Here is a 21,493-nt window from a genome sequence, read left to right on the forward strand (position 1 = left end):
TTTTTTTTCTTTTTGGCACCTAAAATAAATAGAGCCGAGTATAGTCGGTATTCAGGAGATAAGTTCTGATATTCTTCGTGCAGGCCACCATATTTTATTGCTTTCGCCATTGCCGTACTTTTTTGCAGGAGCGCGAAAGTAGTTTTGCTGACTAAGGAAGCAACTTCAACAGTTGACAGCACGTTTTTCGACTCAGCCGAGCTGCGACACGCCTTGATTGCCGCTAGACCGAACTGGTACTTCAGCGCCGGCGTCACCGTAGCGATGGATCCCGCTCAGGCATGCGCTCGCGCACCACACGTGTCTCTAAAATGGAGTTTCAGAATAGCGCACCGCGAGCCCTTGCGGCGCGGTTGCTGCCACTGCGCATGCGCCGTAACGCGAGTCGGCGTTTGCGTTAACGGAACGCGCGCAGAAAATCCAAAATTGCGTGCGGTGATGGCAGCCCGCATGTGGCCCGGAAGCGCTGGTTTCTAGGCTACGGGCGGTGATGGCTGCCCGCATGTGGCCAGCAACACTGGTTTCGAGGCTACGGTGTCGCTGCGATCGTTCGTTGCGGTTCGCAGCAGGGCAAACGCTATCCTAAAGCAACGCCCGCAGCTCTTGGAAACGGTATTCTGAAACTCACTATATTCTCAGTCATGGCTGGCACTCGCAACGCATACGCGGTGCGAAAGTGCCAGTCAGAGAAAAAATTTTATGGGGATTCAGCGACGTCGGCACATATTTGCCTATAGCGACAGTGAAGATATGTTGCAGTCCGAATAGGTCGAAAGCCACACTTCCTGCTGTTTACATTTCTTGGCTTGATGACATAACGCCTTTACACATCTACTTAGAGTGCGCATCATGCTTGCACGTGTGGGCCTCAATATCTTCTATATTGCCATGCTACCTATGAAACAGTACGGCAAGGATTTGGCACTGCATACAATAGGTATACTGCGCGGAAATTGCTGCTGTAAAGTGAAATAGCTTTCGCCACTGCCTCAATACACGCTGTAAATGAACTCAGTCATGCATTTTACTAGGTTCATAACTTTTCATGTTGATTGCAGTTATAACTGGCGGAAGAAGTTGTCCTCTTTCTATGCCGGTGCAAATCTGTGCAATCTGAAACACCGCAGCGGCACGATTCTCGCGTCGTGTTGTAATCTTTGCAGACAGTGCTGAGTAATGTATTCCTCTTGCGATGATTCTTTTCGCGTTCCTGGACAACGTAGTGGTGCGCAGACGACTCCTTGTGTGCTGAAATGGCGTGAACAGGCACTTTCTCGTGTTTTCGTGTCCCAGAGATTCCACTTGCAATGCAAATTTGGCACAAGAGATAGAGGTTTCGGCAGTTCAGGGCAAATGAAGTCTTGTTTCGAGACTACGCCTTTGGCAGCATAGGCGCCAGAGGGCTATAGATAGTTAGGCTCTGGCCTATAGAGGTATGAACGGAAATTAATTTGGAGGCATGTGATAGCAGCCATAGAAGCCAAAGAGTAAATAATTAGATGAAGATAACATGAAACAAATTAATATTGTGTGATTGTAATGGTACTGTAATGCTTGTTCTGTGTTTGCAGCTGAGTGGGGGACTTTTATCACCAGATATACTAATGGTATATATAAAAGTACGGACATAATTTCGCATATACCGCAAAGTACTACTATCTTGTTAAATCTATTCAAGAGCGAATCTGTCGGCAAAGATGGGTTGCGATACCTAGTCGCTTGGAGCTTCTACAGAAAGCTGATCAAGTACACAGTGCCACGATTGCTTCGCAATTACGTTTCGGCCAACACGGCTTGCTACGCTGAAATAAAGGAATTTATGAACCTGGCGGTCATGAGCTCCTACTTCACGTCCGGTAAGTCAACTTTTTTTTATTGTAAGATTGTCTTAAGATAACGCTCTGAAAACAAAAATTTGCGAAATTGACATTTCTGAAAATATTTGCTAGCTGGTTTACAAACCAGTAACAACTAAAAGTTTCCATATTTACAGCTTTCGATTTTTCCTAGGTAAATATAGGTTTTTTTAGATCTTTTCGAAAGCCTAGCGTATCTCATATTAGGGTCATCAGTGTCGCCTATATCGGCAAGAAGCTTTATTGACACAAACGGAGCAGACGGTTCGCAAGGCCCTTGTGATGCGGAAAGGCGAGGTGTGTGGCCGGTCAAGGAAGCACGAAATGGTCTAATAAATAACACCCTGTATTTTCGTTTGTAACCTCTTTTTTAGTGATACGGTCATATCTAAGAATGATTATCTTTGTAAAATTCGTTTATTGTAAGGCTAAGCTAACGTAATTGCTGACTATCTTAAGACTATTGTATTGTCGGCCATAAATTGGCAAGGATTTTCGCATTCCTACAGCATCAAATCAATACAATATACAAAGCATAGATGTGTATAAAGATTTTGGTGAACGCAGCCGCATCAGTACTGAAAATTTTCTAGATCATTATTATGGTATGCCGTGAAACACCATCTTTTTAAATTATGTATAGTATACGTTCTAACTGTCTCAGATAAATACAGCGCAAGTTCGACGAAGAGAGGAGACACAAAACGCAAGCGAGTGCTCACACTTGTAAGCTGCATTTCTCCGAGTATGTACCGACTCGCCCAAAAGGTCATAATCAACATCGCATAATCACCAAAGCCTTTCCCATGTTTCGGCACCCAACTCGGTCCTGTGCTCGCTTCTGCCAGATTATACACTGCATATTCTTATCATCTGCATAGGTCAACATCTTACTAGTATTGAATGTGTCTTGCTTTGTGTACATGACAATACGATTGCAGCAAGTTGTTCCTTTGGTATACCTATTTATCGAACAGTGGTTCCACCACGCATGATATACCAGACAAAACGCATGGCGTATCGAATCCGCAGCGCCTTCGAGAAATCCCTGAATTCCTCAAACTGGATTGGCCGCGATATTCGTGATGAACTTATCAACAAGTTGATCGACATGACCTTCTACGTGGGAAGTCAAGGACAGCGATCAGATCCAGCATTCGTCGAAGAGATTTACCGTGAGTTTTCATCAATATAATGAAAGGCAAAGCAATCAGTTCAACAAGATAGTTTTTTTTTTCAATGAATGAACCAAACGTCTTGACACGTGGTTCCACCAGAGAGAACTAATTTGGCGCGTTCAAAAGCCAGCGTCACATTTTTTTTTGCGGGGAAATTTTTTTAGGCTGTAGGTCGCTCCTACCTCCGTTTTTATGTGGCATGTTATATGTAGTATTTATGTAGCGACCTCTAGTTCATGAATTCTTCAGCAGATGGCGTTCTATGTATATGTCCTCAAAACATTAGGTTCGAAGTCTAAGCAGGCTTTGAGAGAGGCAGTGAGTACAATAATAATCGATGGTGAAGTTCCCGATGGATGGAAACTTAGCAGGATGAGCATGATCTATAAAGGAAAGGGGGACAAAGCTGACATAAACAACTACCGTCCTATAACAGTGACATCAGTGGTCTACAGGCTGGCGATGCAGATTATAAAGGAAAGACTGCAGGCGTGGATAGAGGATGAGGGGGTGCTGGGGGAACTGCAGAATGGGTTTCGGAAACACAGGAGGTTGGAAGACAATCTGTTCTCACTGACGCAGTGCATCGAAATAGCAGAAAAAGAACACAGGCCCCTGTGGCTAGCATTTTTGGATATCAAGGGAGCGTACGATAGCGTGGTTCAAGAGGAATTGTGGGGAATACTGGACACAATAGGCGTGGAACATGTAGTCACTAATCTTTTGAAGGGTGTATATAAAGGTAACAAGGTAGTTATAAAGTGGGAAAAACAGGTATCCAAGCCTGCAGAGGTAAAACGGGGGCTTAGGCAGGGGTGCTCCCTGTCACCCTTATTATTCATGATGTACCTACAAGGATTAGAGGCAAAATTAGAGGGAAGTGGACTGGGCTTCAACCTCTCTTTAGTCAAACAAGGAAAACTTATTGATCAGGCACTACCAGCATTAATGTACGCAGATGATATAGTGCTAATGGCCAACAACAAGGAAGATTTGCAGAGATTGATGGACATCTGCGGTAATAAGGGAGATAGGTTAGATTTTAGATTCAGTAGGGAAAAATCAGCAGTCATGATTTTCTATGACAACGAAGGTAGTGAGCTTAGAATACAGGAGGTCACGCTAGAGATAACAGATAGATACAAATATCTGGGCGTATGGATAAGCAATGGGGCCGAGTATCTGAGGGAACACGAAATATACGTGACGACAAAAGGTAACAGGAATGCAGCAGTCATGAAAAATAGGGCACTGTGGAATTACAATAGGTATGATGTTGTGAGAGGAATATGGAAAGGGGTCATGGTTCCTGGGCTGACGTTCAGCAATGCGGTCTTGTGCATGAGATCAGAAGTTCAAGCAAGATTAGAAATTAAGCAACGTGGAATAGGTAGGCTTGCTTTAGGAGCTCACGGGAATACACCAAATCAGGGTGTACAAGGTGATATGGGATGGACATCATTTGAGGGCAGGGAAGCTAGCAGCAAGATAAAATTTGAGAAGCGATTGAGAGAAATGGGGGAAGAGCGTTGGGCTAGGAAGGTTTTCAGCTACTTGTACATGAAGAATGTCGATACAAAATGGAGGAAGCGAACCAGGAAGTTGACTGGTAAATACCTAGAAAACAGCAGGTGGCCAAACCAAAAAGAACTATCGGTTAAGAAAAAAGTGAAGGAAACGGAGACTGACATGTGGAGAATGGGCATGATTAAGAAGTCCGCACTAGAGATCTATCGAACCTTTAAGCAGGAAATTGCCAAGGAAAGGATCTATGATAATACTCGGGGTAGTTCTCTACTGTTTGAGGCCAGGACGGGAGTACTGCGAACCAAGACATATCGGGCCAAATACGAAGGGGTCGACACAGTATGCAGTGCGTGTGGAGAGGAAGAAGAAACTGCCGAACACTTGATAATGTTCTGTAAAGGGCTTCACCCTATAGTTCAGGATGATGGCGCAGAGTTTTTCAAAGCGCTGGGATTTAGGGACAGCGAGGGCAAAATAGACTTTAAGCGGGTAGACTTAACTAGAAGGAGGTTATCTGATTGGTGGCTAAAGTCAAGGCACGAGTGAAAATTAAACCCTTCCCTGCGAAGTACGAATCCTCAATTTCATTATTTAAAGGGAAAAAAAAGATAAATGTAATGGTTAGTTCACTAAATATTACGGCTAGGTGGCGTTAGCCGCCGCCCGATCTAAAGGGTACAGCCACATCCATCTATCCATCCATCCATCCTTGGAATGATTATCACTCGATGGCGTTAGTGGTTTTATGGACGAAGCTTCTTAGAGACAGACAGACAGACAAACCCATCTTGGGATGCCCTCTTGAAGGCATTCCAAGATGGATCTACCATCATGACCCCAAGATGAAACTCTCTTTGAAACCACTTTTCATACCTAATGCATTTAGATCAGTTGCACAATTGGAGGAGGCTGGTTGGCGCGGGTATAGTGTCTAGAATATACTTAGTGTGAGGGTCAGGGGTTCTCACCATGTGTGCGTCTTGTAATGCGCTGTCCGCTGGAACAATCCCTTCTCCATGTGCTCGTGTGAATCTAGCTTTACTGAGGAATTTTTCTGGAGCTTCGCCCCAGTCATCATCAGTCACTTCGTTGATATGATGTGACATTTTTCACGCGATGGTTGAGATATGGACGACACACCTCGTGTGTTGAGCGTGATATTGCCGAATGCAAATGTGAGGCATAACAGCACGGCTGCTTTTTCTTGGCAGTAACGACTACACACATACACCACACTTTATCCCTTTATTGTGTGTATTACTTTTATATTTTAATACTGTATAACTTCCAGTAATTTTTAAAGATTATATTACACTCATCGCCTAAGAATTGTAAAACATATTTGCTCTAATCCTCCAGACATCGTTGAGAAGGACTTCGGCAACGTTTGATTAGTACTCCAGTTTTGATGATTGTAGTTGTTTCCCCCCAGAAATACAGTTGCAACAATCGTTCCCCACGCCTAAAATGTAAAATTTCGTGCATTATCCTAAAAACTCCAGTCCACATCTTAAAGCCACATGTGACGTTCTGTCTTTTCAAGCAAAGAAACTTTAACCTTCAAGTAGGAAAATTTCAACTACACGCTGGATCTCTTTGCTCTAGTTCAATTGGCGTCAAAGAAAAGAAACTATCAGACTAACATGATATCTGAGTAATAACCGTGCCACACGGTCATAGAAAATGACATTCGGTAGCGAAGGCATTCCGTTCCCGAATGACATTTTTTTCGGCAGCGCTGCTACACGTCCAAAGCGAATGACATTTAACTTGATGATGTCGATCGCAGCACCTTCCTCGTGAGCATCCAGTGAGTAGCAATAAAAAATTAAAGAAGCGTTTACAAGCTTCATACACATCTGATAATAAGTAAAAGTATAAATAAGCATATTACGCTGCCGTTCAATTTCGTTCGTTACTTTGTTTCAAGACATTGCAACCGACCGTGTTAGTCAGATCCGCAGAGTAGAAAGAAAATGGCACCTGGCTTATCTATTTTACAGCGCCTACCAGCCGAAGAGAAATTTTTAGGCAGTTGTTTAAGCGATTAGTGTAAATAAAATACGCAAAAAGTTTCCTACCAGTCGAATCAATGTCGTTTTATACAATTACTTCATCAGCTGTGCCGTCGAGAATACTCATTTCTCAGTTGAATGAGTTCTGGTGATGGCATTAGGTGACGAATGGCTTTTGGGCGAATGCCATTTCGTTCATCCGTGTGGCACCACGCGAATGACCTTCAATCTGAAGGCATTAGGAGGTAAATGCCATTTTCTCTGCCCATGTGGCACGGGTATAACAAGTATAGGTTCCTTGAATTATGCCTAATTTGACGGCTGCCCTAACTAGCTGGTGAATAGCAGTGCATTTTTGATAAATTGCCCTTAAAAGATTGTCACGTCTCGAGTGGCGAACATTCATTGATGAAAACCCAGTCAAAGGTTTTTGTATGCTTAGTGTGTTCATTGTGAGTGACCAAGATTATCGTAAGAACGTATTGTTGATCGGCTATCGCAGGGCCTTATCCAGACGCACCACAGGAACCTTTTTTCCCCACGTGGATGAAGGTGCTGTCTTTATCTTCTCACTATACTTGGACTGACCAAAATGCTTTGCTGTACAACGAGGCTGCACCCAACGGTTTCTACATAATACCCTACAACGATATTGTCGTATCCCCAGGCATAATGCAGAGTCCATTCTTGTATTTGGACGGGCCAATCGCCCTCAATTACGGTGGGCTTGGAATGGTGAGTACCAATTTTTAAAGCGAAAATTTCACTGTCCCGCTCGATTCAGTTTCACTGTGTACCTCATCCTGGCAATGACACTAAGAATGGGCCCTCCGTCGCGAGCAACGTGATGATGATGATGATCAAAATTTTATTACGCGAAATTCAGTTCTGGCGTGGCAGTTGTGGTGAAGTCGAGTGTTAGGTAGTAGTAGCGTTTATTTATTGCAGTGCGGGAGATGTACCACCGAATAGGGTCCTGTGAAAAAGGACGAGAGAAAACCCACGTGTTGATTGCAAATATTATAAAAGCTATCCACGTTGTGACTCCTATTATTCTTATTAGGTACGCGGTCATTTCTGAGACTGCATGAATCATCAGTAAGGCGCTTAAAAATAGTTTTAGTAGCCCGTCCTGACTTGTTTGTGAACATTACTGGCCGAGTTTCGGAGCCTTAAATTCAGGGTAAACAGCGTTTTTTGATAAAGCAGGCGTTGAAAGTAATTCTCTACTTTTAATCACTACCACTAACAATGCTGTTAAAATATAAATTAATGATATCTTCATCTATATATTTATTTATACTACTCCGTTTCCAAAAGCTATATTAAGAGATTACGTGGAACGTATGTCAATACAAGCAGCCATAGCGACAGATGTGTCACAAAGCGAAGGAAAATGTGGAATTGTCATTTTTCTCCTATGCTAGGCTTGTCTTCTTCCCTTAACCTTTGAGATTTTGTTCCACTTTTGGAGCACAAGTTTTTGCGAAAATTCTAGCTCTCTGTAAAATAACGGCCGCAGTACGTTCGGCAGTAATTTTGACATATTCGCTATCAGTATGTGCCTCTCTCACTGCAAACAAGAGCTTGAAAGCTCAGAGTGCTTTCAGAGTAATATTTTTACCGTAGTCCCCCCGAATCTCCAAAAGATCAAATTGGTCTTGATTCGAGGACACAAGGACCTATTTACGAATGAAGTGCCAGATGTGGTGGTAAACTTAACTTTAAAGGGCCTGTTATTGAGGTATAACTGGCATCCGAATTCTTAACAGGCACTACATTAAGAAAGAAAGTACTGTTACAGAAATTTACCTCACCTTCACTAACGGCCACATCAAAATTTAAGCACTTCGTGTATCATTGCCATAGTAAAATATGTCCAACTAAAGGATTGGAAGTCGTAATCACTAGTTTGTGTTGTCGAGTTTCGCAGCTAAATTTATATTTACACAGAGCAGGTCTTGCAGCCTCCCCTCAGTGTCCTTTCTGCGGAATAAATGAGTCAACCAAACATTACCTCAATTCGTGTAACAAATACTGTGCAATAGATTTGTGCAAAAACACTTTAGGTGCCGTTTGCCGATAGCGAAGATACTGTCGAGCAAGTTGAGTGCGCTTAATCGTAGGCGTTCATTTTTCGGTCCCCTCCACAAACTCCAAGATGGTGGAGAGCGAACGTCTTCATCGGTTTCTCCGCGTACATCTCTGAATGTCAGTTCTCAGCGTTTCGGAGGAAAATGCAAGTTCTGCATGAACGCGAGCCTGTATTGGTCGTTAAGGAGTGTGGCGTTTCTCGCGTTGACTACGATCACGGCATCGGAGAGTATAGGAAAACAACGGCTGTTTTTTTTAGAAGCAATGCTGGTCTTTATTTGAAAGCCGTTCAAACGCTGATTATAATAGCACCATTCTACAAATTATTTTTCTCGTTTCCTCTTCTACGTTTTCCTAATCACAGATAATAGCACACGAAATCATGCACGCATTCGACGTCGACGGAATACAAGTGAATAAACACAACAAAACAATTCTCACGAGCGAGTTCGTGAAGGAGTACACTAAAAGGGCGCTCTGCTTGAGGCACTCGCATAAATCTGTTGTGAGTATGATTTATTTTAACGTCTCTTTAGAATGCGTCTATTTGGCCATGAAACGTTGGTATGAAAATTTATGATTTTTGTGTCTGAAGAAGATGTTTCTGCAACATTTTAGGGTACAAAATGCTCGATATTTGTAGTTGTGAGTAAGGTACGCTTCATGCGGTCAAACTATCTCTGCGAAATTTCACGGCGCACTTACAATTTTGCTAATATTTGCTTGTATTTTGTAGCACTGCAGCGTCACAGAGAGAATAAAACCAATGAACCACAACAACGTTGACAACTTTTAAATAGCTGTCAAAATGCTTTCTAAGTTGGTGTGGTGGACAGCGCCTGCACTGCGTTAAATAAGAATCAGTAAAATAAACACTCTCGTACATCGCATTAGATCTGCATATCTGGTACATGCAGCTATTTCCAGTCTGCTGTTTTCAGTTCAACGTGGTTAACGTTGTAGCGATTTCGCCTGCTGTCATGGCATGATTACTTCAAAAGACAAACTCCTATTACGTTGTTTTGCCTGCTGGAGATATGTAAAAAAGTAGGAAATGAATATTCTGAATGTGCGTTAAAAAAGTTTGATATTCGCGTGCTCGGAACTACGATAAACTGACTAGAAACTTTGTGGCGATATTACCACACCTGCTTGAAAGTGACCATTCACAACAGCGTCTTACGTGCTGTATTTCAGGGCTGTTGTGCTGGATGTCTATATGTCAATAAACGTGTTTGTGCTCTCAAATGTGCTTGTCAATAAATAGTAATATATTCGATGTTAATTGTCGAAATGCTAAATCAACAACGACCTATCGGCTGATGTTTCGCACTTAGCAATATAACAACGACCTGGAAGTTCGGAATCCGCTAATTTGCCAGCTAAATTATAAAAATCGCATATTTATAAGTAAGGAAACCGAAGCACCATGTCGACAGACAAGGTAGTTTCATTGTAGAAGGTACATTTATGATATCACATTTTGTGAGCAAATCTGGTTGTCGGTTTCGAAACCGCTTCAAAACAACGCGAGATCAGCGAATGTTGTTTATCTGAAGCTAACTTTTGTTACTTATCTTTTGCGGGAAGAAATATATATCGGCACAAAACCTACCCCAGCCTGTAGGTCACTCTTGACTTCGACTAAAAAACAAAGAAACTTATTTAACCCCTTCATAGAGCCAGCAGCTCCACTTATAAGGATAATAATGGTATTTTGTTTGTGCCCGTAATGTGCGACACAACATGCTGTCTACCAAAACAGTATGCACTTTAGGTAAGTGTTAGGAGGCTTGGGACATCAAAAGTTCTTTCAACTATCAGAGGTGTTCATCAGATGACCGTACAACAGCGCATGTGGAACGATCCACGTCAAACAAAGGGTAGAGTACTGAAGGGAAATAAAAGTGATGTTCTATATATCTGACGAGATAAGTGAACGACACTGCTATTTTACTTTGATCAGCATGAGTTGGAGTCTAAATGCTTACCGTTTACTTCCAGCTGTCCTTGAGCGGCCAGCACGAAACCTTGAACGACACGGTGGACTCGGAGAATCTGGCTGACCTTGTGGGGACCATGGTTGCGTATGCTGCCTACTCGTCGTCGCCCCAAAAGTACAAGGACGTAAAATTAGTCAACCTCGACATATCAACAGAACGCTTGTTCTTCATCAACCATTGTGTGAAATGGTGCGCTGAGCGTACAACGTTAGAAGAACGGTACGCGCCACTCCGCTCGAGGTGCATAGTGCCTTTGATGAACATGCCGGAGTTTTCCCGTGCCTTTGGCTGCGCGCCAGGATCTCCGATGAATCCACGCGAGAAGTGCGCCTTTTGGTAACAAATGATGGACTTCTTTTTCGCTCTATAATTTTGTTTCAAACGCACTTTCTTTACATTTTGACGGGAATAAAGATAACAGTTTTTTGAAGATGGAACTAAATAGGTCTACAAAAGTGACAATAAATAGTTTAGATTTCAGGGCCTCTACAAATAGGTGCTCTTGATAATGAGTCCTTAAAAACGTTGCTACCAATACTAACAAATCACCGATCGTCACTGAACTGTCTTACATTGTCATAATCGTGCCTGAATAGATGGCCTGGCCATCAGCGGGGTCAGAAAATTCGGTACTGTGAACACCTTCGTTAGCGTGCATGTTCCCATCCGTAGAATGTTAAAGATGAATTGAAGTTAAGTTTTGGTTCTGTCTGAGCACTTCCTTACTGCTAACGTCGATGAAAGGATAAAAGAAACATCACTTTTTCATTTCGTCTTCTCACTTTTTTTTTGGCTGCTGTGGGTTTTAACCTTCGCGCCTCCTGGGTACCCAATTGGGTACCGTTGTTTTAAAGGCTGCAGTATATAACAATTCAGTATCGGTGTGTCCAAATTTGTCTTGGCGATATAATGAGGAGCTGCTTTCAGAAAGCCCTGAGAAATGGTGCGGTGCGTTTAGTCATATTCGCAAAACGAGTGAACGAAAATGACTGAGTACTGCACGAGCGCTCGTATCCGTACTGCACGAACGCTCGGCTGCGTCCTCGTGATAAGTGACAGCTCTTTTAAATGCAAAGCATTTCTTAGTTAACTTCGGTGACTTTGAGCGTATCCATCCAACCATCCATCCATCCATCCATCCGTCCGTCCGTCCGTCCGTCCGTCTGTCCATCGATCCATCCATCCATCCATCCATCCATCCATCCATCCATCCATCCATCCGTCCATTCATCTATCTATCTATCTATCTATCTATCTATCTATCTATCTATCTATCTATCTATCTATCTATCTATCTATCTATCTATCTATCTATCTATCTATCTATCTATCTATCTATCTATCTATCTATCTATCTATCTATCTATCTATCTATCTATCTATCTATCTATCTATCTATCTATCTATCTATCTATCTATCTATCTATCTATCTATCTATCTATCTATCTATCTATCTATCTATCTATCTATCTATCTATCTATCTATCTATATATCTATCTATCTATCTATCTATCTATCTATCTATCTATCTATCTATCTATCTATCTATCTATCTATCTATCTATCTATCTATCTATCTATCTATCTATCTATCTATCTATCTATCTATCTATCTAGCTGCCTACTATTTTAAGCTCTCCTAGCCGTTTCGATAATGGTATCGATACCACACTTTGTATGGCATAACATAACTGTATGAAGAACATACTGGACTAGTTTTAACAAGAAAATCATGACATGTCATGACTGTCATGATTTACATTTCATGGTCCAGCAGCTCTTGCGCTGGTTTCGTTCACATGGCATGTTGCAAAACTGGTATAGCATGATTGCATGGCGAACACAAGCGACAGACCCTAACTGAAAATCATGACATGTGTTATATAACTACATGACTACATGCCGCACTCATGATGCGCTCGCGGCCGTTTCGCTAGTGCCACATATACCAAATTTGGTATTACAGTACGTAAAAGGATGAAGAAGTTATGTTACTGGTGCAAACATGATAATCATGAAATGCGTGTCACGTAACAACATGGCTACATGCCACCCTGATGATGCGCAGGCGGCCGTTTCGCTAGCTTCACTTATACCAATTTTGGTTTTACGGGACGTGAATGGATGACGAAGGTATGATACTGGTGCAAGCATGATAAACATGAGATGCGTGTCATGTAACAACATGACTACGTGCTACGCTGTTGATGCGCTCACGGCCGTTTGGCTAGCTTCACATGTACCAAACTTGGTAATACATGACGCCAATGAATGACGAAGGTATGTGCCTGGTGCAAATATGATAATCATGAAATGCCTGTCATGTGAGAACTCGACTACATGCAACATTGAAGACACCATTACTTTTCGACGTGACGCGGTGCGTGTGCTCGCTGGCGTTCATTTCGTTGCGTCACGCTGGTGTTGCCACGCCAGGCAGCGGTCCTGCCATATACTCGCAGGCGCGTGCCGCACTGCGTTGCTTTGACGCATGCGCGTTTTAGCACGCCCGGCATCCCTCCGTCACGAAAAGAGGGAGACGCAGTGTTGTCTGGGTAACGCAACGGCACGAAATGCAGCATGTCGCATTTTGCGCCGGTTGCCGTCGAGCCGCGCCGACGGATGCTGGTTGCGCCTTGTGCCAGATTATAGAGTGCTCGCGTTCTGCTAACGTAGCGTCGCTGTGCTCAGCATGCGCGCGCATCAACGCTACATTGGAGTATTTTGGGCCCTTCATAATGCGCTTGCGGCCATTTTGCTAGTTACACATATACGAAATTTGGTGTTACGTGACGTCAAATGATGACGAAATATATGACTAGTGAAAGCTTGATAATCCTGACACGCGTGTCGTGTCCAAGCATGACAGCACACCACGCTTATAGCATACTCGCGTACGTTTCGCTAGCTCCACATATACTAAATTTGGTATCACGTGACGTGAATAGATGACGAAGGTAAACGCCGCAGCCAAACATGATAATCATGGCACTGAAGTCAAGTATGGTATCATTTACATCCATCTTGTAACGTTGTGTTGATTTTAAAATAATATCAACAGTTCTCATTCGTGCTTCCTATATCAAGGATTCCCACTGTACGTGGAATCTGCAATTTTTTTTTCGTAGTTGTACCATGAACAACAACGCTTAGTACATCTATATAACTGTGAATGCCCTTTAAATCACAATGAAGGTAGTTTTGGTCTGATATGTTTCTTTAACTCAATCTTAGAGACTTCAAAAAAATCAGGAGTGCGCAAATAGGTAGCATCACATTTTGAGACAATCATTAAATTTTTGGAAATAATGACTTTTTTGCGTGTCTTTTCAAGAACAAGGAATGAAGTAATATTGCTTTGCAATTTTTTTAATGGTGCATACTTGAGACTGAGAAGGTTCAATCTTTGGTTCAAGATTTAGTATTGAGAATGGCGTGGCTGTCATGTAGTTTTAGAGTTATTTAGTTAACTTGGGTTTAATGGCACAAGTGGAACTTAATCTAAGCCGCATCAAACACAAGGTGCTTCGTGATAGGCATTGCTTTGCATGCAATTCCAAATAATATGCAAAAACCCACTGTCTTTCAAGAAATTGATAACATTTGACAAAGAAACAAGTGGATCATCTTCTTGAAATAGACTCGGGTGCAAACGTTTGGGATGTTTATATAGTGCTCTGAAGTACTTCTTTCTTTCTGTTTCGATGTACAGACACATAATGGGAATATGTATGACTGTTGATGGCTGTAGATATGTCTGACATTGCGGCATGTCTTTGTTTCTAAGCAAAACGTTGTGTGTGAAGTGCGTGTTACCAATTCTAAGTGTACATAGAATGACTTCAAGGTAACGTTGTTGATGACGGCACGTTTTTCATTTGGCTACTTTGGGCTTCACCAGGTGCAGATTATTGTTTGTGCAGGAGTCCCACAGTCTTTGCCATTTCGATGAAAACGCTAGACAAATAATAGGATGGATGTCTTTGAAGAGAATACTGATTTCTTTAAAGACCTTTTGCGCTGCTAGTGAGACGCATTCGTCTGCCTTCTCGCTACCTGGTATCCCTCCATCACTTAGCACCCAGCAGAAACGAACAATCACGCTGTCACTGTTTGATGCAATCATATTTAGAATACTGAAGAAGTGGTTAGAAGTAGTGGTTCACAGTCATATTTTATATACGGCGCTTTCAGTTAACTTAATGAATCAGTGTATATGACTACTTTTTTGTGTTTGCCAGTGATGATTTCTCACACTGCTTCCCATAAGGCATAAACTTCGGCCCTGAAAACGAATTTGAGTTGAGGCACTCTAATACTGACAGCGCTTTCCTCCATCACAATATCGACGCCCACGTGGGTTTCAGCTTTTGAGCCATGCATATAAACTTGCATATAGCCTTTGTATTTATCTTGAGGTATGTGGAACTCTTGAATTATGTGATCTGGCGGGGTGTGTTTTTCTTCAAGTGGGTTAGCGAGAAATCACAAATATGAATCAGGTCAGACCGCGGAGGCAGTCTTGGTGGTTTTGTGGCGATATTATAACGTCATTATAAATATCGTATGCACGGCAGTGTTCTTCAAAACGTAAAATCAGCGGTTTACTAGATTGTGGCTTGTTAGAGTAGCAAAAGTGTGAATAAAGTTTTGTTGCGAGGTCATGACAAATATGTTGAGTCAGTGTTCTGATTCTTAAAACATACGAGAGCGTTAAAAGTACCGGACGCTGGTACAGTGGAGGTTCATCACAGTCTACGTATAAACTCTGAAGTGGAGAAGTTCTATAGGTGCCATTGGATAAACGCAGACCGAGATTGTGTACCGGGTCAAGACGCCGGATGTAAGACTCTTGCCGAGCCGTAAACAACACACCCGTAGTCACAAACACTGCGTAAAACAGAGCGATAGTCTTGAGTAGGCATAGTCGGTCAGAACCCTAGTGCTTACGGGACAATATCTTTAGTATATTAAGGGCTTTAGTTGCCTTGATTTTTAGTGTACTATATAAGTCAGAAAGCTACGTTTACTGTAGAATGTGACGCTTAGAAATTTGTGTTCGGGTTTTATAGTAACTGTTACATTGTTTAGTGTCAGAACTGGGTCAGGAAGTAGTCCTCTTTTCATTGCAAATAAGACAGAGACAGTCTTTTGCGTTGAGTATCGTAAACCATTTATGTCAGCCCAATTTGCTGATTTGTTTATGGTAAGTTGGAGTTGCCTCTCGCAGGTTGTTAAGTTCGATCCACGGGAAGCAATCTGTAGATCATCAACCTATAGCGAGAGCATAACTGTGTGGTATGGCCTGATAATTCCAAATCATTTTTACTATGAACAACGTTGTGCTGAGAACGCAGCCCTGTGGTACGCCTTTTTCCTGGAGGAATGTACGCGAAAGCACAGTGCCCAAACGCAACTGAAATGTTCTCTCGGTCATAAAGTTTGATAGGTAGCTTAGTATTTTACCATGAATTCCTAGATTGGTGAGGTCTCGCAGAATTCCGTTTCTTCACGTGGTGTCATACGCCTTCTCTAAGTCGAAGAAAACAGTGAAACAGTACTGCTTGTATCAAAATGCTTCTCGTATTTCATGCTCCAGTCGAACGAGGTGGTCAGTGGTTGAACAGCTTTTCTTATATCCGCATTGATAATTATCTACCAAGTCTCTCGATCAAAGGATGAAAGACAGCCAGCTGTTCATAATGTTTTCTTACGGTTTTGCTAGAGAACTGGTGAGAGCGATTTGTCCGTAGCTGCTCGCAGAGGTTGAGGTCTTAACCACTTTCAGAAATGAAAGTACTGTAGTATTTTCCACTGTTTTGGCATTGTATCGAATCGCCATAACATGTTGAATATTGTAAGTATAACTTTCTTGGAGGCTTCGGAGAGTGTGCTAGCATAGAATAGTGGCGGCGATCAGGACCCACTGCCATGCTTTTACCAATGGTTAGCACGATGTTTAGTTACTGTAATGTAAAAGGGTTATTAGAGGCTTCGTGCGATGCACCTGTAAGAGGCAGTTTCTGCTTTTCTGCAGGCTTTCTGTGTTTTAGGACTGTATCAGAATAGTTAGCTGAGCTGGAAATGTTGAAAAAGTGTTCCCCTAGTACATTCGCTTGTTCTTGTGTTATTATCTGTACGTGTGAGCTTGTAAAAATGAGGATGTGTAGTAGCGAGTGAACTTGTTCAGCTACTCCCACAATCTTTTGGATGCGACTGCGCTATTAATAGCTGATATGAAGTCCTGCAAAGGTTATTTTTCTGCTTGCTTCCGTTTATACCGAGCTTTGGCTTTAGCCTGTTTAAAGTTCATAAGGTAGCTGTACGTAAGGTAACTCTTAGGGATGCCCTAAGCTTTATTTCGTAGCTTCGTTTGATTCGGTACATTCACTTCTCTACCACACATTTCAATTTTTTTAACATGATTTGACGATTGCGGTATTGTTTTTACTGCGTCTGCTATTATGAACTCAGTGATTTTGTCGTTTACTTCATCGATGCTCGTTTTCTGCGACAGGATGTGTTCTAGTTTCGCACTCTCCCGGAACAGGGGTCAGTCCGCAAGATGAATTAGCCAGTGGCGTGGTTTCGAGGTAATCGTCGGTAATGTGGGTGGTATACTTTGATGATTGCGGGTAAATAATTCCTGACCTACGAAGCTTCCAGCACTTTCCACTTAATATCATTAAAAACGGATGGCGAGCAAAACGCTAAATTGAGGCAGCTGAACTTGCATGGGCCTGATGAAAAGTAGTTTGGTGCACCAGAGTTCAAAAAAAAAAAAAACAGATGTTGTTCGACAAACTAAAAACCTGAATTATTTGTACTCTTCAGTCTTTTTGTCACTGTCCCATAGCGAATCATCGGCGTTAAAATTACCTGCTAAAACAAATGGTTTTGCGAGTTGTGTCATTAAGACCTCAAGTTACATGCTAATGAGCGTCAACGTAAACATAGCAGATGGAGATGATTTTGTGCGCTATGAAACTAACTGCAACTGCCACAAGAGAGGTGTCTAATGCGATGTCTCGAGTGTAAATGACGCCTTTCACAACGATGGCGTCTCCTCCCGACAGTCGGTTGGCATCTTCACAATCCTTTCGAAAAATGTTTAACCCTCTAAGAAAGTCTGTGTTTTTTGGACCTAGATTAGTTTCCTAAAGACAGAAAGCAACAGGCCAGAACGTATTCATAATGTCTTTGACATCATATAAATTGTGAATCAGGCCTCTACAACTCCACTGTATAATTAATAAAGCCATGGTGATATAAAAAAAAAGAGGTTCGTTTAGGTAAGTGATTGTAAAAAAATGATGGTGACATGTGTGTGTTGGGGACAGATGCATATCGTTAGCGAGAGTGGTAACCACTCAGGTTACACGTCCATTTTTTTCGTTCAGGAGGATTTTTCGTGTTTTAGCGTGCTCCAGCGAGCGCTGCTCTTTTCGCGTCGCCATGGTATTTCGATCGACCTTCATAGCCTTGTCGAAGGCGGAGGATGATCGAGAGCTGGGCACTGAGGCGCTTCTCTTAAGCCTTGGTGTTCGATTGAGTCGTGGTCCCTGAACAGATGGGGTCTACAGGCCCGCTTGGCTTGATGGTGATGAAGCAGCAGTCGCCGCTACCACCTAGGGGGCAGGTGGAGGTACTACAGGACCACTGATCGTAGAACCTGTAGGCTCCTGAGGCTGTCGTTGCGCTAACCTCTGCTGCACACCACGCTGGCAAAGCTTCTCCGAGGTAAGATTCCAAGGCTCTTCCTCGCTTCGAAACTTGAAATTTTTTCCTTTAAGGTGAGCGCAATCACCTCGTTCTTCTTACTCCACCAGTTGACACCACATGGGGATGCTTTACAGTTCTCAGCCGCGTGGCCACTCGCACTGCACTTGGCACATGTGGCTTTACCTTTGCATGACTGTGATGCATGATTGAACCTTTGGCACTCAAATCAGCACCTCAGGTTCGGTATGTATGGTCTGACATTGATCTTCAGGTATCCTGCGTCTAGCGAGCTGGGGAGATTCCTGGTTCCGAAAGTGAGAATGATGTGCTAGATAGGAGCTGTTCATGGTTTCTTCTGGTGGTACCTTGATTACATTTTGGTACGTAGTCAACTGTTACATTGTACTACGGAGTAGCGAGCGTCACGCAATTTGGCGGTGGCCACGCAATCATTTGAAGAAAACAAGTGTTTCTTTACACCCGCACCCCCTCCATTGACACCAGTGTAGCTTTCGGTGCACTCACTAGGTCTAGCGAAGGGGAGAAGGTCTTCGAGCATGCGACAGACCTGTATAACTCCCCTCGTATTTGACAGATTGTAACATCGGGTAGTGGATTTGTGAAGTGATACCTGTGACGGAGAGGTCATTGCATGAATGCTTCCAACAGCTTTGAAAGGCCCTTTCAAGGGGGACGGGGGGGCGTACCTCTCGTTGAAAGTTTCTCTAATTTTTGTGCGAGCATCTCATTCGTAATTGCAGGAAGGAACTCTGGATTTTTGCAGTCGAAGTTTATGTTTTATGAAGGCGAAACGGGGAGCGCTTGTTCTTTGATAGTTTATACAGGTGAGCTTGTTTCTCTGAAGACATATAGCAAGTAGCTGTAGTTAACAGCACCCGTGCAAACGAAGTACACGATGCAAATAAACGGAATCCCGAAATGGCAAAGCGGGATGTTTTTAAGGTGGAGAACTCGACTTATACTACAACGGCTAACATAACGTAAGGTACGAGTGAGTATTTTTGGGTTCCCATAGCATCACTGCAAGTAGACAATTTAATGTCAAACAGTGCGACTGGCAGTTCGCATGCAATTGTAACCGCATGCATTTAAGAATCTTACCACCATAGTTATTTTTAAACTGCGCCAGTATGAAATTTTTTACAACTACTCTCTGTCAAGTGTTGTTTACTTTTGTCAATCAAATTGAATGCATCTGCAAAAGCTCAAAAGGTTTTTTTTTGTAAATTTGTTTTCGTAAAATATTCTTGAATATGAGCACCCATGCTATGTGCTGAATAGCTGCACATGTAGATAAGCATCTGGCTCATAGTGTTTTCATGAAACTTTTGCAGTTGGCGACGAGAGCCCGTCAGGCTGGCTCAACGGCATCATCGACTCGGAGAACTTGGCCGATTTTGTTGGCACCGCAGTTTCTTACGCGGCCTTCACTTCCTTACCGCTTGTTCAATGGGATGTGACGCTTCCGGGCATCAACCTTACTGCCGAGCATCTCTTCTTTATTGGCTATTGCATCAAAGTGTGCGTGAGCCAGTATGTGGTTAACGAAAAGTACACCCCAGACCCCTCCCGCTGCATTGTGCCAATAATGAACATGGCCGAATTCTCAGATGCTTTCGAATGTGCACCAGGCTCTCGCATGGACCCGTCTAAGAAGTGCGCCTTCTGGCCATGATAACGTTTTTTGTGTGTTTTACGCTGGTTTCGCTTTCCTTTTTCAGAATAAGTATTTTGATAATTCCATGTAACGTACGCGAAAGCTTAGATTACTACGACCCAGACGTGTCATGTGAAGTGAAATTTGTAAACAGTGGATGGTAGCTGCAGCGGACGTTCGTACAAGTGGGCTTTTCTTTACTTATTTAATCTTTTACAGTGCTGTGACACCATTCGCATCGGCCTATTCACCCAACAATGCCGCAAAAAAGAGAAGAGGTATGCAGCACGAAAACCCGAAAGCGCACTTACTGCACACATTGCTTTTGCAGTTGTGTCTGTAGCTAGAAGCGAGATAGATGGGCAAATGTACTTATTCGTCTTATTTTAGTCATGCGTTGAGTACGCTCATTAGCAAAAGTAGTAGGACGAACAATTGTGGCGTTTTGGGCATGTAACAACTCATTTTGCAATAGGCATTCAATGATAGCTTGATACAGGCATTATTAGCAGCACAGTCAGTTGTTTCCTTTAGGCAATGCTCGAAAGAATTGCTCTTGTCGAATTCGTAAGGAAAATGAGCACACCAGGTAGCTCGCCCCAAAAGGGCGAGCTACCTGGTGTTTTCATACCCCTGATAAATTCCACAAAAGCAATGCTTTCAAGCGCAGATGGCTCACAACAAAATGGCGGCGCAGACGGTGATTTTAGCATACGCTCTCGTGATGAGTATGGTTTGATGGTTTTCGTAAACAGTGTATGACCTCACAAGTGCGCTGGACTTTATGCAATATAAATATAAAATGTTTTGGCTCAAGGGCATTCTCGCAGGACATTTTGTCGGAAACCTATGCTTGGAAAAATAGTATGCCAATTTAAAAATGTGTTTACGCAATGATGTGTAGAGTTACAATACTTTCCAAATAATGTTTTTCCAACAAGGTGGAAAACCTATTAAAAACTGTAGAAGTCAAGTGGGCTGAGCCAAAAGCTTGCTATCTTCAATTTAAAGTCGTTTTCACCGCCTCCTAGAATACGCAGTCCGCAATGGGGTTTCTTCTCTTGGACCTTGTCTCACTTTTTCAACCTGACATGAAACTTAGTCGAGTGTTTCCTTGCTAGGAGATGGCAGCTACACAAACTACTGAAACATGCATCTATTTTCAAGCCGATGCCCAAGCCGCAGTGTTGCTACCACGCCTCTTCAGACGCAAGTCCACCGCAGCTCTGATACAGAACTGCAATGCCGTCACTTACTTCACCCATTCAACATCACAGGTATCACGATAGCGTGTGCTAACGAAAGTACTCCTCAGCTGTTTTTGCAGTTCTATTCTCCATGTTGACGACGTAAAAATGCTTCGCTTTACGCTTAAGCCTCCTCTCTGCCCCTTCAATGAAGTGCACTACCTGCTGTTA

General features: G+C 42.7%; 2 protein-coding genes across 2 annotated transcripts; both read left to right on the forward strand.

The window, feature by feature from the left end:
• The first annotated feature begins 1,548 nt into the window (after positions 1 to 1,548).
• Positions 1,549 to 8,696, forward strand: LOC119159402 (endothelin-converting enzyme 1). The gene is made up of 4 exons (XM_075888040.1): positions 1,549 to 1,856; positions 2,834 to 3,031; positions 7,079 to 7,311; positions 8,646 to 8,696. The coding sequence occupies exons 1-4, from the start codon at positions 1,820 to 1,822 to the stop codon at positions 8,694 to 8,696; spliced, it is 519 nt and encodes a 172-aa protein (XP_075744155.1). The 5' UTR covers positions 1,549 to 1,819.
• Positions 8,697 to 9,040: 344 nt separating this feature from the next.
• Positions 9,041 to 11,165, forward strand: LOC142803355 (neprilysin-1-like). Its single transcript, XM_075888469.1, has 2 exons — positions 9,041 to 9,175; positions 10,675 to 11,165. The coding sequence occupies exons 1-2, from the start codon at positions 9,053 to 9,055 to the stop codon at positions 11,011 to 11,013; spliced, it is 462 nt and encodes a 153-aa protein (XP_075744584.1). The 5' UTR covers positions 9,041 to 9,052; the 3' UTR covers positions 11,014 to 11,165.
• Positions 11,166 to 21,493: the final 10,328 nt, after the last annotated feature.

Source organism: Rhipicephalus microplus, chromosome 3 (genome assembly GCF_043290135.1).
Source record: "Rhipicephalus microplus isolate Deutch F79 chromosome 3, USDA_Rmic, whole genome shotgun sequence".
NCBI lineage: Eukaryota > Metazoa > Arthropoda > Arachnida > Ixodida > Ixodidae > Rhipicephalus > Rhipicephalus microplus.